This window comes from Melospiza georgiana, chromosome 3 (genome assembly GCF_028018845.1).
Source record: "Melospiza georgiana isolate bMelGeo1 chromosome 3, bMelGeo1.pri, whole genome shotgun sequence".
NCBI lineage: Eukaryota > Metazoa > Chordata > Aves > Passeriformes > Passerellidae > Melospiza > Melospiza georgiana.
In genome coordinates this window covers 45,801,363-45,819,225 of record NC_080432.1, presented here as the reverse complement: position 1 = coordinate 45,819,225, position 17,863 = coordinate 45,801,363, and the positions used below count along the sequence as shown (strand labels likewise).

At 36.4% G+C, this 17,863-nt stretch overlaps 1 protein-coding gene across 1 annotated transcript in view; it reads left to right on the top strand.

Moving 5' to 3' along the window:
* ADSS2 (adenylosuccinate synthase 2) overlaps positions 1-16,737 on the top strand; it is a 37,017-nt gene extending 20,280 nt beyond the window's left edge. Inside the window, exons 5-13 of the mRNA XM_058020632.1 lie at positions 18-84; positions 3,073-3,180; positions 3,458-3,539; positions 5,224-5,350; positions 8,085-8,239; positions 8,690-8,814; positions 9,785-9,882; positions 14,465-14,614; positions 15,428-16,737. Of these exons, the coding sequence (XP_057876615.1) occupies positions 18-84; positions 3,073-3,180; positions 3,458-3,539; positions 5,224-5,350; positions 8,085-8,239; positions 8,690-8,814; positions 9,785-9,882; positions 14,465-14,614; positions 15,428-15,480 (965 nt within the window). The 3' untranslated portion in view covers positions 15,481-16,737. The remainder of the gene's footprint in view (positions 1-17; positions 85-3,072; positions 3,181-3,457; positions 3,540-5,223; positions 5,351-8,084; positions 8,240-8,689; positions 8,815-9,784; positions 9,883-14,464; positions 14,615-15,427) is intronic.
* Positions 16,738-17,863: the final 1,126 nt, after the last annotated feature.

Sequence of the window (17,863 nt, the reverse complement as noted above, 5' to 3'; positions counted from 1 at the left end):
TTATTTTATTTTCTTAGTGTTTGATTTTCACCAAGCTGCTGATGGCATCCAAGAACAACAGAGGCAAGAACAAGCAGGAAAGAAGTAGGTAGTTTTATTTTGTCAAACATGGATGACTTTGTACAAACAGGACTTAATTCATTGAATCTCTGTTTTGCTTGGTCAGTGGGTTAAAAAAAAAAATATCCATGTGACTCTTGAATGTGGACTATGCAGGGATTATTTCTTACACTTTTATCTTCCAGTGAAAGATTACATACTTAATTAAAGGGGTCTGTCTTTATAGTCTGCCTTATGAAAAGGTTTCTAGTTGTTGATTTGCTAGTTTCTGCTTCCAGTGTTTTGTTTACTGGAGGTATTTGTTTCTGTATAAATATATTTCTCTTTATGAATATTGAAGAACCCCTTTGACATCTCCAAATAACTGAAAGTCAGAGGTGCATGTAGATGTTGACATTGTCTTCTACAGAATGCTACTCACTTTCTGAAGCTTTCAAAACTTTTAGAAACTATCTTGCTATTTTTAACTTGTGCTTTCCTAGTAGCTCACTAGTTCTTGGGGCTGGGGAAAAAGCTGGCAGAATTAACAGTGACCTGTCTAAAGCTGGGAAGCACTGTAGTGCTATGGGCTTCTCAGATAACAGTAAACTTAGAAGACCTTCCAAAAAGAGAGATTACATGGATGAAAAGTAATTGAGACATACTCATCTGAAAAATGTTTGATCCATGATAATAAGCTTGAAGAGAGTGTCTGATTTGGGTGTATCTTCACAGAGGTTGCCATAGAGGGATAATTTGTCAGTGATTTTTACAAGGAGTCGTTTTCACACTTGTCTGAGCTGTACCAGCTCTCTTGTTACCTGCTGGTTTAGGATTTAAAAAGCGAACAGAACATATAGATAAATATGGAAGAATATTCTTATTTTAATGAGCCATTATTAGCTATTATCACTGTGTATCAGCTGTTCTTCAATATTTATGGAGCATAAGCTAAAATTGCTATATGACAATATTTACAGTTAAAAATACTGTCATTCAAATCAGTTACTTTGAGAGAAGGCACCACTCTATTGGTACAAGATTGTTAGGGAAAACCCAAATAATTTGCTTTTAAAAAACTCAGGAAAATATTTATGTTCAAAGCAAAATAACTAAAATCACTCTTGAAAATGCTGAATTTCTTCTTTCTGTGGAGTTCTTGATCTAGAACTTACAGTTTTCAAGCTTGTTAAAATTACCCTATTTCCTCCTAAATTTTAAGGCTAAATAACTGTAATGGGGAGAGTAGTACTACAGGCTGGCTAAGAACAGGCTGTCATAGATTATCAAAAGATGGTTTCTTGTTTGTTGGAGGCAAGGAATTTATGAAATAGCATGTCTTACTGCAGATTGACTACATGCCATGGTTGGTGTTAAAATTCTTTTGTGCCTAAGACTTTGAACTATTACCATTAAAATTACCATTCTAAACGGTAAGTTTATTTTTTCTTTTAATTGAATGCTTTTGCCTGGTCAAATGTAGCTCAGAAACCTTCACCAGTAAGGCTCATCATGTAGCTTCCCTTGCAGAAAGGTTATAGAAAAGCCTAATACAATCTAGTCTAAAAATCTAATACAGTGGATTCTGCTTATACAGTGGTTGTAGCTTCTGTAAGGACAGTCTTCTGACAATTTTTTTTATTGATTGGTATGTCTTAATGAAACAAAATAAATGGAAACCAACCCTTCTCTGTGAAGAGTGTGAATTGGGGTGGATGCTGGAGGCTAGAGTCTGTTGTTTATGCCACAGTGTCCTGGTCTGGTTAAAGGATACAGTGTGGTGCAAAGTTCATTATAATGTTGTTTTTTTTTTCCTGGACTGGAGGTAAACATCACTCCCTGAGATTACTTGGTATTGAGTCTAATTGGAAGAATTCAAATTTTGTTCCAAGGTATTTTTGAATCTAATCCAAACTGCTACGGAGTTATATACTAGTATGAACTGTATTTCTGTTCACTCACAAATCAAGTGATACTCAATAACATAAAGTTTTGATATGACCTGTGCCTCCTACTTTACCTGGAGGCCCTCTTGAACTGAGTTATGGTATGGTGCCTTCAAGGCAGTTTGAAGAACTATGGGACACTCTGCATATGCAAAATTTATAACTGAAGAAGAGTCTGTATCTGATTGAGGGGGGTAAGAGCCTAAACCCTTTAAAACTAAGTGCACAATTAAGCTTAACAACATGTAGCACACTTCTGAAAATTTTGCAGACCTGTTCACTTCTCCTTAAAAAGTTACTTGATGTATTGAGCATGATGGGGAAGGTATTTGATGATCTGCCTGTGATGAGTACAGTTTGGCTCCATTTTGATAGCTACTTAACATGACTGAAGTAGCTGTACTTCTCTCACAGTCAAGTCAGTGCAAGCAAGTTTTATATTATATCATCAGGACTTAAGCTGGAAAAGGCTTTTCAGGGAGAGTGGGCAGGTAAGGGTAAGAAAAAGAATTCAGTTTTTCAGAATCAGCTACAGTGGAAAACCCATGTCTGAACTCAACATAGAGAGCATTTTGAGTGTCTTGGTCACTTTTGGATGTTTGGCAGTGTCTTCTGTTTTCCTGGCTCCAGCTGAGGTATTTAGAATGAAATGAAATATTTCTTATACACAAACATAAAATCCATACTCTTTGTGCTGTTGCTTTAGGGAGGACTTTCTTTAGGTTTTCAGGACAGTGTTTTAGGAAGATATTTAGTTTCGGTTCATAATACTGAAGGATGTTTTCTTGACATTTGGTTCCTTGAGTATAAATTTTAAAATTGTGTAAAAATAAATATGTAAGCATTCACTAAAGTACAAAAACCTATTGGTTTAAAAACAGAAGTATGTAGAAGATGAACATATTTGCTTGTTTAAGCAGTGATATTCTGACACTAGATTGCATCCTAAAAATATCTTTTGTTTTAAATGCTTGAAACAAGGTTACATGCTCACAATTAATGGCATTTCTTTTTATGCTAAGGATGGAATAGCTTTAGAGAAAAAACACCTTTATATCAATAACTCTTTATTATTATCTTTTCAAAGTCTGGGAACTACCAAAAAAGGAATTGGTCCAGTATATTCTTCAAAGGCAGCTCGAAGTGGACTCAGAATGTGCGATCTTGTTTCTGATTTTGATGACTTTTCTGAGAGGTAATTACTGTACACAGTTGTAAGTGTAGTTTTCAGTTTCTGGATAGTACCCTGTGTAAGCAATTATGTCTGGTTCCTGTTAATTTTCTTAGTTAAAACTTCTTTTAAAATAAAAAATTATGTATAATTGTATTAAATTATACAATCGTGATTATTATAATAATTCACTGTTTGAAATGGTTAAATTACCAAATAACTGCAGATACGTAACCGGTAAAAATCAAGGGTTGGTGGGAAGAAAACAAACAAATCTCAGTCAAGCATTTTTGCCTTTCAGGTTCAAAGTGTTAGCCAATCAGTACAAAGCAATATATCCTACCTTAAAAATAGATATTGAAGGGGAATTGGAAAAGCTGAAGGTAAGCCTGCTTCTGTCTTTCTGGTTATCTAATCACTGTGTGCAGTTACTGATATGTGTATCCCTTGGTGTGACTGATGCTTGTGCTTGTGTGAGGAGTTAGGCTGTGTCATGGGAAACCATGTGTATCAGTGCTGCAGAGTCTGCTGCTATCCTTAAGGACACTCTTGGCCCTGTTTTATGTTTCAAAACTTATTTTCAAGGGAGATACTTGAATTTTAAGAAAAAGGGTTGTATGGGGTTATTTCTTCTTGACTTACTTCTACTCAAGCATACAGTCTAGGAGAAAAACCAGGATTGTAGTTGGGGGAAGTATGTTTCATTGTAAAGCAGAATGTTAAGCCCTTGTCTCAGAAAGTTAAGAATTGAAGTAAATAGTTTTTCTGAGTAATAACTCGTAAAACTAAATACTGTCTAGCAACATAGAAAAATGGAAATTAATAGCAGCAGAGCTAATGAAGCCTGATTGCCAGCGAACTAGTCTTATGGTTAATAATGAATTCTGATTTGATCTTTTCCCTGAGGTTGAGACAGTTGAGAGTTTCCTCTCTGGCATTAGGTTTTATTTGCACAGCATCCAAGTTATGTGAAAATCTTGTGAGGTGTCTTACTGTTCTACCCAACCTTTTTATTCATGCTTCTTGTAGAAACCTGTGTGAGATTTTTTTTAACCCTTAAAATGTCAACCAAATATGACACTGTTTAAAGCCACTGAGGTGTGTGGGGAACAGGGAGGGCACACACAATTACATGATAGTTCTTTAAGAAAATCAGGCCAAAGAAATCATCCTTTCTCTACCTTTAATTTTTACAGCTCTATAGTAGAATATATGGGAGTTCTTAGCACTTCTGTTTGTTTTACTTTAAGTAAAGCCAGTTGTACGTATGTTGTTGTATTTTGATTAGTTTGTAGGTCTAGAAACCAGTTACAGTTGATTACTGCATAATGCTGTATAGTTTACTTAAAGCAATTCAGGATTATGGACTCTCTGAAACTCCTTGTTAAGGTGGAAACACCACACATTTGTAGCTTGAAGAAAATTACTTGTCTTATGCTGATGCACTTGATTCCACTCTGAAAGGCAAAGTGTTACATTTCGCATGGAGTAAATTGTTAAATTGAGAACTTCTGTGTGTTCTCATGGAGAAAGGCTGTGTACCAAGTGATAATCTGAACATTATTGGCTTCTTGCATCCAGCTACTCAATGGCATTCAGGCATTTGATGCTGAATTCCAATAAAAAACTTCACTTCTACTTAAAAATTATAGCTCACAGTTGTGTGTGCATTTGTTAGCTGCAGATGGCCAGAAACTGAACTCCCTACATGCAGGTTTTGGGGGAGACATTTTGAACACTTGGAAATGAAAGACCGAATATAATACAGTGATAATACTCATGCTTTGAGTGTTTCTAAAGCTTTCAGAAGTTTGGATTTTTCTTTCCTCTTCATCCTTCCCCCTTTTTTTCCTTCATCTTAGGGAGAGTGTACATATCTGTTGTGTAAATCTGAATTTCACATTCTTCCTCCCTTTGTTCACATTGTGGCATATGTAACATTTCTTTGTTTGCTTTTCTTCTTCAAAAGGAGTATGAGTATTTTTATGAGGGAACAATAGCAATTCTACTCTGGCTGCCTTTATCATAATGAAATTATACTATACAATAGTCTTTTGTGTTATTCAGGGCTACATGGAAAAAGTAAAACCAATGGTAAGGGATGGTGTTTATTTCATGTATGAGGCTTTACATGGACCACCAAAGAAGATCTTAGTTGAAGGTGCAAATGCAGCACTGCTGGACATAGATTTTGGTAGGTATGGTCTTTTTGAGACACATGTTGATATACACTTGCATTGTAAAAAAGGAACATTAAATATAAACTCTTCTGTGATAAGCTGTTCTCATGGCAGAAGTTGTTTTTGTTTTGGAAGAACAGCACTCTCTATGACTAGGAAATAATGCAGGGGTGGGTGAATGGGTTGTTAATTAAATGATTTCAAAAAGCTGTAGATTCTCCCAAGAGTAATAATTTGAATGGCATTAAAGATCAAGTAGCTCCTCTTAGAGTGTAGCTATTGCTTCAGCATCTCTAAGTTGTAAATGAAATCGCTCACTGTTTTTTACATCTGTGGAAATCACTTGAGAATAAAAATGGAGAGCTTTGAGAGGCAAAGCATATATGCAAAATACTTCTTGACTTTTGAAAAATCAGCTTGCTTTTTGAAGACGGTCTTTAGATAACACTCAGTTTTCCATTGTTTCACATTGCTGGGAAAAGTGTTGGTAATCTGGATTGCTAATGAGGAAAGACTGAAAAGATTACCCCAATCTATTTGATATTAAAAATTATGCAGTTTTTCTTAAAACTCTGTAAGTTTGCTAATAAATTAGAAGATTCTAGGTAGTAGAAGCAGCTTTTTTAATGGGAGGATTGTTTGGTTATTACGTTGTAACAACAGATAATCTGCCACTCTGTGAGCCTGTGTGATTGGCTCCTGCATTTTGTCACATTTTTCTTCAGTCTCGCTGGCCTTGTAACAGCATCATTTTTATTGTTAGGAAGATGCTAACACCTGAAATGGAAGCCTATAAGGACTGCTGTAAAACAATTATGAAACTGGCATGCACTCAGCTTTCAACCAATATGAGTTGTGGTATTGGGCATTTTCAAACATACTCAGTCTGAAAGCCTCTTATTTTAAGAGTAAGATGTGTCTTAGGTTACTCTCTGTAAGTGGAAGCACCAAACTCTCATAATTGAATATTGGAAGACACATTCTTTTTAACAAGACAAAAAAAGAGGAAAGAAGTCTTCAGATATACTTTTCACAGGGAAATCTTTGATGTAAAACTGAGATATTTGCAAAAAAGTCTATGAAGGGGGTTGTTTTCTTGTAAATGATGAGTATTTTGGATTTCATGTAAATAGAAGGTGCAGGCAGTCTTTAACACATCAGGTATATCTATAATACATACAGAGTTGTTCAAATTAGTTTGATTTTTTTCCTGCCTCTGCTGTGAGACTCAAACACACGAGAAAATCTGCTCTCCATAGGTAGATACCATCAGTGGATTGGGCACTTGTGTTAACACTAGACAAGCCCTAGTCAAAAGGTTTGGCACTGCCAGTTTGATTATTAATCATTCTGAATGAGGCTGTTGTCTGTGCTTTGTTGCATAGAAATCTTAATATTGAAGTGAGTTTTGTGAATGTGTGTCTGTTGGCTGTGAGGATAGTAAATCTCCAGGCTTGCAATCCATCCCACTTTCCTGCAGCCTGTAATGAAGCTTATGTATGCATTTTCTGGGAATGGGGGGGCAGGTTTGGGGATGTGTGGTCTTCTGTGTTTTTAAGCACAGAGTAATGGCAAAGCAATGTAAATATATCCGACTGGGAGGTGAAAGCGAGTAACAACTGTTTATTGACTCTGGTTTTGACATCCACTGGCTATATTCACCTGTCAGTACTAAGAAAAGTTTTACTACTGTGTTCTAAGATTAAAAACTGGTTAATGCTTGAAAACTGCTTTTACGTATCACCTGTAAGCCTGGGTCTGTCTCTGGAGTGGTTTGAGATACCTGAAGCTAATCTGTGAAATCTCACTGATCAGTCTGAAGGATTTTTGACTTTGTACAGATGTCTATATTGCTGAAAGAACTGTATCGCTTTTAGTTCCTTTTGTCTTGGTTGTTCCTCTCTTACCTATTGCTGATTCATATGAAAAGACATACAAAAAAGTCTGACACAACAGGTAGAAGCATCTTGCTTATGTGCAGTTATAGTGAGGCTGAAGTATTTGTTCACAATTCAGCTGGGGACTGGCATGGTCAGTTTCATTTGCCATACTTAACAAAAAAAGGTATAAACCTAAGGATTTTGAGATAGTCAGGTCTCTTCTTTGCAGTCCAATGACAGCTGAATATCTAACTAGAGACAGACCTGTACTACTAGTCTGTATTCCATTTGTCTTCTTTTTTTAATGATCTTTTTTCATTTGATTATGCAAATAAAGTTGTTCTTTCCAGAACTCTGCATTTCATTGCAATTTCTTATCCTTATAGTGTGCTGATTGGTTTGTAGAGTTTGCATTTTATTTTTCCTCTAAAAATTAAAAATAGTAAATCTCCATTCTCTAACCTTTTAATACTGTTTTCTTAAGAATCTCCCTTCAAATTTTTGCATTGTTCAATTAGTGATTTTATTTAGTGTAAGAAAGCAAGGCATGTTTTTCTGGTGTCTTACTCCAGTTTTTTACCTGTACCATCATTCAGAATTATGTAGTACATTTTTACCAGTTGAAGTAGTAAGATTTCTACCTTTTCAAATGAAGGTGGATCAGACAATATACTTACAAAACTAAGAGCTTACTTAATGTGTTCTTGACTGTAACATACCTTTGTTGTGTGTTATGATTTTGAGTGTTGTAAAATCTAGGTAAGTGCAGTGCAAGTACTGTCTCTCGCTAGGTTAGACTTTTTTGAAAAAATGGCTTAAACCCAGTGTTTTAATAATTTCCTAAACCAAATGTTTTGGTTTTTAATAGGCACATATCCTTTTGTGACTTCATCAAACTGCACAGTTGGAGGTGTGTGCACAGGACTGGGCATGCCGCCGCAGAACGTTGGGGAAGTGTACGGAGTGGTGAAAGCCTACACAACCAGGGTTGGAATTGGTGCCTTTCCTACAGAACAGGATAATGTGAGTATTGCGGCCTCAGGTGTGACCTGCTGGGTGAAATAACTTGGTGTGTCTTGTCTGAATTTTATTAAGTCAGTGTTAGCAATGGTTAAGTGCTGATATGTAAGTGACAATGTGTTTGCATGTCTCAATCTTCTGATTCTAGACTGAGCTTACAGGACTGCCAAACGTGATTGCAACTTTCTTAGATATTGCTGTGGAATAGAAGGTTAGAGCAGGAACAAATTTTGCAAAGTTTGCCTAAAAATTGTTCTCTTGAATTAGAAAGAACAATTTCTATTGCTGTCTTCATCCAAGTGGACAGCATTGTGAAAAACCTGGGGGAATGACTTTAAAGGTAATTTACAATGTAAATTGTAATTTGTGTATTGTAAAATGTTAAGTAAAGATCTGCATCATATGTTGTAACTCAAAGAAACCCACATGCTGATGCGTCTTACTCTTTGTTAGGAAATTGGAGAATTGCTGCAACAGAGAGGCAAAGAGTTTGGTGTTACCACTGGTAGGAAGAGAAGATGTGGCTGGCTGGACCTTGTCTCACTCCGATACGTCTATATGATTAATGGATTTACTGCGTGAGTTGTTTGCTGAGCTTTGCTGGCAGCTTGACAGAAAATCATGAAATGCTGTAGATTACTGTAAACTGTGCATATACCAGTTAGTAACATTTGCACTGTTAATATTGCTGTGTTGATAGTTTTGATATTTTGATAAATTAGCTGTTCCTTGTTTTTCCTATCATGAAGTATTTTTACATTTGATATTTTTATAGATGTAGATTTTTCTGTCCTTTCTTTATGGAGATTTCTTCTGTTAGTTTGTCTTCAAAATAACATAGATGGGAAACCATCAGTATCTCTAGTGGTATGTGTAAGTATTAAAAACACAGATATATCTTTGGGATGTTAATCAAAATGAAAGATGGGTGCCTGAAACAAACTGGTATAGAATTTCTAGCAGATCAAATAGTGTAAATACATATTTTATTTAAATACTTCTGTTTTTCTTGTTCTTTGTGGGTTTTATTTTAAATAAGTTGTAGCCAGGTATTTGTAGAGACAGTGTTAGATTATTTTTTTGTCTTCGCTGTAGGACAGGAACATTTGGAGAGGACAGGAGCAGATACCAACAGGCGTTATGCAATGAAATGGTCATCTTAAATGGCTGTACCTTAGATGGTTTGGTATCTTGGCAGCACCCTCACCAATTAAAATTATAACACTTAAAGCCATAGACAAATTCATTCAATTGGAGAAGGCTTGTTCTTTGATTTTTTTGGGCATCTTCATGTAGTACTAGATTGAAGGATGCAAGAAAAACTGTGTTTATCCTTTTTTGTTGCCATTGTCTTGTTTCAGAGATTGTTTGTTTTTGGTTTGGGGTGGCTTTTTTAAGTCAGACCAGCTAACAGATTAGTCCCATATGAGATATTTTCTTAAAGAAATAAAAGTAGTTGCAGGAGTCAATTTTGTTTGATTTTTTTAACAATGTGATAAGATTCAAGGGTTTTTGAACTTGTTTAACCAGAGTAATGTTTCTTTATAGATTGGCACTTACCAAATTGGACATCTTGGATGTATTTCCAGAAATCAAAGTTGGTGTTGCATACAAACTAGATGGTGAAAGCATACCTCATTTTCCTGGTAAGACTGCTTATTTAAAAATTTTAGATTTTGGTGAAATGTAATGTGGAACTTTTGAATGCATTTGGCTTTACTTGTAAAACTTACAAGAGCAATATCTTACTTCAGCATCAAGCTATTAATGTCTTCCAGATGCACCAGACATATCTTTTACCATACCAGTACCTGCCCCTAAAAGATACCTGTACCAAATACTGAATTTTGTCTACTAGAAAGATTCAAACAGCTGTATATGTTACTACTTGTCCTTTTTATTTTATACAGCCTGCATCACCTTCAAACTAAATTGGAAGCTTGTTTCATACTCTAAACTGTTATCTTGTTCCACTACTGTATTGATTCCCATTGTTAGCAGGCCAGCTCTTCATTTAAGCATGCAATGACCCCCATAAGAGAAAAGTTCCGTTGAAAAGCCAAGTTTTTCTTTCCTTCTAACAGTTTCTTTCTTTCTAACAGTTCACTTCCCTTTAAATGATTCATGGAACAGCCAAAAACCTACAAAAGCTACACAGTGTAAAAGAGGGACAAGGGGTGGGGCAAGAAACTGACAACTAGTTTAGGTAAAAGCAAGAGTATTTTCTAATGCATGACCAATGTACATTAGTGTAGCATAATAGAAGCTGTAGTTCCTGAGGAGGACAGTGATTGTTTTTACTTAAAGAGTGTACCTACATTTTAAAATATTCAAATATCACAAGCCAGTGTTTTTGTAGATAATGTGTCAGGTTCAGTTTGTGATAGTTAGGCATACTGCAGAAAAAAAGGAAGAACATAAAACAGTACTAAAGATTGGGCTTTTTGATTTTCATAATGTGCATTCTGTTTTCATTCTAATTGGTACTTGAGCATTAGAGGCTGGTCACAGGTTACAATTTTTCATGTGATATCATCATCAGAGAACTTCTTGTGGGTGAGGAGATAAACTATAATAATTGGATACAAGGCACAGCAGGATTTATGTAGTACAAAGATGTAATTATGTGTAAAGGAATAAATGATGATGTGCCACTAGTCCTTGAAAAGAGCACATATCTGTTAAGAGTAATTCATTAGGAATTAAAAAAATTCTTTTGTTTCTCCGTGTGCTTGTGGGAGTTTTCTAACTGATTTGCTGTCCAGAATCTTCAAGCAAAAGTGCCACTTCCAGTCTGAATGCATGCTGAATGACTTCGATTCAGGAAATGTAGTACTCGTCTTGCATTAAACCAGGGAATGCTTTTCCCCTTTTAAGACTCAGATATTACCTGATTGATACTCATATCAAAACATTAGGGACATTTGTGTTTACCTGAAATGGCCTTTGAACATAATGGAGGTTGCATGTTTGAATTGGGAACTACTCAGTAAATGCTTTTGCTGTAGCCTGTTATATGATGTCGTGCTCAAGCCAAGAAAATCTTTTCTGGCAGTCCATCCTTAAAGATGACATAAGCAGGTGGCCATGTTGTACAGTACTAAGATGTCAGTAATTTGTGGGGTTTTTTTCATTCATTGTATGTCTCAGGGCCAGAATCTTTTTACATACAACTCTTGAGGGAGCAGACTTTGTTCCCTGTATACCCCTAGGTAACAGCTGACCTTTGGTCATAGGAGCACAATGTGGCTCTCATGCCTGTATTTTTCTTTACTGTATGAACAATTAAGAATTCTGGTAGAACTTCAGTAGAAGCTGTTGACATGCTGTCTTCCTTAAAGCGTCAGGAAGGAGTTTGAGCTGAGCTTCTGGTAAGCGGGAAGATGCTGTCTCTCACAGTGCCTCTGTGTTCCACACTTCTCTTTGCTATACTCCTCAACATTTGGCAGCATTTTCAGCACACATGCTGCAGTTAACCCCTGCCCCTGGCATAAAAAACAAAAGGTAACTTTATTCCCACTTTGTGTTTTGCAGACCATTAGACTGTTTCTGATGTCTGCATTTCTGCATGCTGTGTGCTTGTATATTTTTTTTTTTTTCAAACGTGCCACTGACATTGAAATTTAATTTAGAAGAAAACTAGTCTGGGAAGCTCTCACTGGCAGACTTTTTCTTTCTCTCTCCCCTTCCTACCCTCCCACTGTCTTGGAGATGTTCATGATTTACCCTTCTTGTGAAATGTCTGTCTCTAAATTAGAATCACACACAGTACCCACCATCTCAGGAAAAGCATGCCATGTTTCATATTTTGTTCCTTTTTCCACCTGGATTGGAGAATCATACGAGTCTCACTCAGAGTTTTTTAGCTTAGCTTTGTGCATTTCATAATTGCCTCTTAAGCAGGAACCTAAAATATCTTGTGAATTTATGGCTGCCTTCAGTTGGTGTTACTGAGGCTGTAGTCTTTTGCTGGCCAGTGGTAGGAGTTTATGGAAGACAGAACTTCCTTCTAGCTTTGAGCCAGTCAGTTAAAAAAGAATGTGAGAGCTATTGTCTGGTTCTCTAATGCCTCCTGTCCGAGTTCAGACATCAGATTGATTTCAGGACAGAGGGACATAACTTCTAGCTTAGGAGGTTTGAAAACACAGATGCTTAGGAAAATTGGGAGATTACTTTAAACAAGCTTTACTTTCATGCTTGCTCTTTTTTTTTTTTTTTTTTTTTTCTCTTACAATTTTCCCTGGCCATTTGCTGTAGGTTAAAGAGCTGGCACACTATTCTGGATATACCTTTGGTCTGATCTACATGACTGTTTTGATGTTCAGTTTCTGGAAATTGCTGGAGGATCTTTCTCTTACAAAGGTTCCAAGGTCCCAAATCCGAGATATTTTTTCTGAGTTGGAAGTAGCATCACACAGCACTCTTCAAATTATGATATCATTGTATTTACTCTGTCTATTGTATAGTTAAGCAGTTAAGGAATATTCTGGAAACCCTAAAACCCACTGAGGGGAAAGCTCAGTGAAAAGCTGAGAGAAATCTAGATGGTGACTAGATCTGGTACTACACTGAGCTCAGTTTGTGGCTTGTCTTTACCACACATCATCTTGATCACACCTGCTGGGACAAAATTAAAGTATGATTTGAAACATCAAGTGATGCATTCCTTCTTTTTCTTCTCTCTTAGGGGGAGGTAAGGAATACAGGCTAATGGAAGATTGTAGTCAATATTAGACTGTTCAATACCAAATGCTTTCAGCTGTCTCCCTCTGACCTCAGCAAAGAGGCTTCAAAGGCCTGTGGACATCCAAGATGAGGTGTTCATTCACTCTGCCTCTTCAGAAAGAGGGAGGCTGGAACTATCTGCACTGCCTGGAGATCACTTTGTGGTTGTGCACTTTGAGTGCCTCTGTTCTGTTGTACAGATACCTGCACAGCAGACAACACCTCAGTTGTTACTTCTGACAGTAAAGTGCTTATCCTTGGCTTCTGCTACCAGACATCCTTAATGTGCCTGTCTGTTCTCATTGCCATGAGTATTGGTTCAGGATTCCTTTAACCTGGGAACACCTGTGTCCAAAACTTTGCACAATTCTCTGCCATTATAGATTTTAAAGACAGCAGAGCAGTCTTCTTTCAGCCTTTCTCAAAATGCCTAGTCCATTAAGGCTGTCCTTACAGCACTGCTGCTGTTAAACTGTTGTCTGCATCAGGACAAATCATTCAATGTGCTGAGCTTGAGTTTGTTGGCTGCACACATGCTGGAGGGGATTAGTGTGTGGTTTTGTATTTGCACCTCCACTGTACCTCTTGCACCTCAAACCCTTTCCTAGGCTGACTAGCTGTCCTGGCAGGAGTGACTTGAACTGAGACACAGAGCCTACATAAATTAATTACTATGCCCTCATCCTCCAGAAGGCAAGAAGGAATGCCTGACTCCTCCCATTTTTAAATCAATATATTTTTATCATTTTCAGACTTAAGCCCTTTGTTTTGCTGTCCTGTGTCATTCCAAGACTTAATGTTCAGATAATTACTGGAGTGATTTAGTTCCAGAACAGTATGCTTAGCATGTTTTTCAGAACTAAAAATCATCACAGGATTCATAGTTAAAGGACAACATTGCAGCAAGTTACTAAATGAAGGACAAAATAGTGCTTCTCTTCTGAGAAGTAGTGGGAACAGTTACTGTTCATACATTCTGTGGGACTCCACACTGGTTGATAAATTCATTGCAGGTATGGGGCAAAGGGTCTGTGGGTATCCGAGGTCTGTTAATTCTTAACTACATCTTACGACTGTGTTTAGTAAAAGGTACACTCCTATGCCATTTTAAAATATGTTTTAGCTGCTTGATACTTACAAGCTGGTTTCACAATTCCCTTATGAAGAGGGATCTGGTTCTCAGTATTTGTTCAGGAAAAAAAAGAACATTTTGGGGAATTATTTCCCTGAAAAGTTGTTTTCTGAACTGAAAATATTGTGGTTTCAGCAAAATATATGCATGTGACTGAGCACTGGAATTCCTTAAAGTCTTGAGTCCTGATATTTACTGGACTTTTTTCCCCTTATGCTTATATTAACAAAACCCCCAACACTTTAGTGGCTGCAGTGCTTGTATTATTACCTTATGAGCAAACCTCTTTGTGTAAGAGGTAACACCTCATTAGTGTCTCATGGTGGAGAATATCCATGGACATAAATTTTTTGTTTTTGTTTGCTTCTCAGCCAGCCACGAAGTCTTAAACAAAGTAGAGGTTCAGTATAAGACACTCCCAGGATGGGTTACAGACATATCAAATGCCAGGACGTTTGATGATCTGCCTGTGAATGCACAAAACTACGTTCGTTTTATAGAAACGGAGTTGGGTGTTCCTGGTGAGTAGAACAGATTTTCTTCTTCTTCTTGTCTGCGTTATTCGTGCTCCATGAAACCTGTTTGGTATTTTGTATTAATGAAGACTCAAAATACTGAAAACTAGGTTCTTACTGCTTATTGTGATGTACCTGGTGCCACTGGTGATTATGGTATTACTACTTTTTATTTAGTTGTTGAACTCACAATTTTCAGAAGCTTTAATATACGTTCCTTCTCTGGGTTACACTATAGTTGTTGTTCAGTTAAGTTTTTTTTTCATAACTTGCTCAAGTGTCTTTTAGACTGATTATAATTGGGGTTCAGTTTTGCTATGATCATAAAGTCAGTGGCACTATGGGTTATTAATTAGTATGATGAATTATATATGAAAGTGTATTTATATATGTATAAATATATATGAGTATGTATGAGAGTATATATTGAGAATTCAATAATATATGAGAGTGTATATATATGTTCCTGAACTGATAAATTTCTCCATGCTCCCTAATAAAGGTGATCCTGTGGTTTCATCCAAAGCTGGGAGTTAGGAGATATGCAAATTTTTACTTATCTGATAGTTTGTAACTATCCTTTATCTTATAATCTGTGAAAGTGATTAATTTATTATGACAGTTTCAAGAATACCTGCTTTTTGAAGTTGTCAGTGTATTCTTTGAGAACAACAGACAAAGTTATCATTTCTTAGTGTGTGAATAGTATATGCTGTGTTTTTCTTCAAAATGTGGTGCTTAAGAAGATGAGTTTGTATCTTAAGATACACTCTTGCTTTGTATTACTTACAACAGAAGTTTGCTTTTTCTCTCCTGCAGTTAAATGGATTGGAGTAGGGAAATCCAGGGAATCAATGATCCAGCTGTTTTAAAGATTTCAGATGCATGGAAGAAAGCACACTCCTCAAAAGACTGCTCATTCTTAAATGCATTAGTAGCCCGCAAAGCAAAGATGTTGGAAAGATAGATTTTTGCATGGGAAGAAATGCTAGAGTTGATACCCCCAGATCAATTGCTACTCCTGAAAGAGACTCTTAACACGAACCTGTATCAATTCCTGTTCAACTGCAATTACCAGGACACTTCTCATTGTTGTTCAAGGTGCCATCAGATTTTTTTTCTTTACCTACTATTTACTTCATAATGTAATTCCTGTTTGAAAGTCTAAGGTAGCATTGCTTTCACGACTGTTTGTCTTTGTTATCCTCTCTCTGCTTTTGGCGGTGTTACTTCCCTGAAATTTTAGACAGTAAAAATAATGCAGTTTTGCACAAATAGTTTTACATCCTCATTATTTGTATTCCTAAAGCTGTTGTATTCTTAATGACTGGTCTTGTGAGTGATTAAAGAGGGGGAGTCTGATTTTATAATGCTATAAATGCTGTCTAAATTATTGTGTGATCTCTTTTTTAAAAGAAGATGTGATGCCAAGTTGTTATGAATGTCCAGGTTTTTTTAGCTGTATAACACAGGAAACTTGCTCTTTGTAACTCACAGAGGATACTCAAGTGTTTACCAGGAAGTGTGCCCAGAAAGTCAGAAAACTGATATTGTAAAAAAGTTCATTTGCAATTATTAAAGAACCGTTCTGATTTTGAGTTAAATGTTTTATAATGTTACTCTTTCTTTTCCTGGCATTTTAAACTCTGTGCTTCTCCGCTTCCAAGGCGCGTATCTTAAACTCTTCTCCTAATTATATGGGGTTATATTTATATTTTGTGAGAAGTCTAACATTTTGATGCCCTTTTAAATTCTTTTCTTCAGAGTCAATTGAAGATCTTTCTCTGGAGGATTGCCAAAGTGCAGACACTTCTGTATTTATAAGTTGAAGTTGCTGTAGAAATAACATTTAATGTATTCCATGTATTTGCTTTGGGTGTGGGGTAAATAACAAGTGTTCACCTCAAGACATCTGACATATTTTGGATGGGAAATGTGGAAATGTTCCAGAAATATTTAAATTTATAACCATTATTATCTATTCCAAAGAATCTGATTTCTTTTTGCAACAACCCAGTAATATATTTTCCCTTTGCAGATTACTGAGAATGACTCTGTTTTTACACACTGTGCTGTGGTTTTCATGTGCTTCTTTTTCACTTCAAATAAAACTTACTTTGTTTCCTAAACCCAAGTTTGTATCAGGGTGGGGCAGCAGTTTTAGATTTAGTTTAGTAGATTTTGGCTGCATATAAGAATATGTGACTGAATATAAGGAAATTCTAATGCAAAATAAAAAATACGAGGCCTTTTTGTTTGTCTTGAGTTACCACATGTTACCTGAAATGGAATAATTTGTTGGACTGTGCTGCTGCTGAGGTGGTTAGCAGAATTTTTATATTCTAAATTGACACAATATAAAATTGCTTGTAGTAAGAGGAGAGACAGGAGGTTTGAAGGATAAAACTACTGATTTTTAAGGGGCATTTTCTATTTAATTTCTTGCATGTGACAGAGCAGTTACTGAGGTCTGTATTTTACTCGCATAATGTGAGGAAAGAGGTGGATATCACAGAATGCTGTAAAATTGGCAAATACAGTGAGAAACCTTTGTTATCAGCATTGCATGTAAAGATCATTCTCATCAGCATTAAAAAGCAAGCTGATCTTGCTTTTAATCTTTTTTTTTCCTTGAGAAGATGAAGCTCTAGTTTTGCTGTCAGCCTTGCAGTCGAGGAGAGAGCCATACCATCCCTTCCTAGCTAAAGGACATCTTGAATTGAAAATGTTTTCCTAGTTCCCAGAGGGAGAGAAGGAGGGCTAGAACTGTGAAACGTAAATTCCAGTGTTTATTTAGAAGGAAAAAAAGTTACTCTTTTCTAGGCAATAGAGGGAATTGATGTTGCAATGTGAACAATAGGTAATAATTACTAAGTATTCTTGTTCCCTTATAGCTGTAGGAGGCACCAAGGTGATTTGTGCTGTCAGTGAAGCTACCAGCCAAAGACTGTGGGCCTAGCTGGTTCAAGAAGTGAATAAAAAAATAAATGAAGGCATGTTTCCTGCTTCAGTCAGTGAATAAATAAGACACATCAATGGAGCTGTGTTTCACTTATGCCAAGCAGAGACCTTCAAGGTTTCAGTTTTTTTCACTGTTGTAACCCCACTGTACAAACTACCATTGTTTTTCAGTGGAGGAATTCATATTCCCAGATGCAGCAGTATTTCTGAGCAATACAGCAGTAGTCAAAAATGATGCAAAGTATTTGTGCAGTATTTTGAAAGAAACAAAATGGAATTGCCTTGGGTGCAATA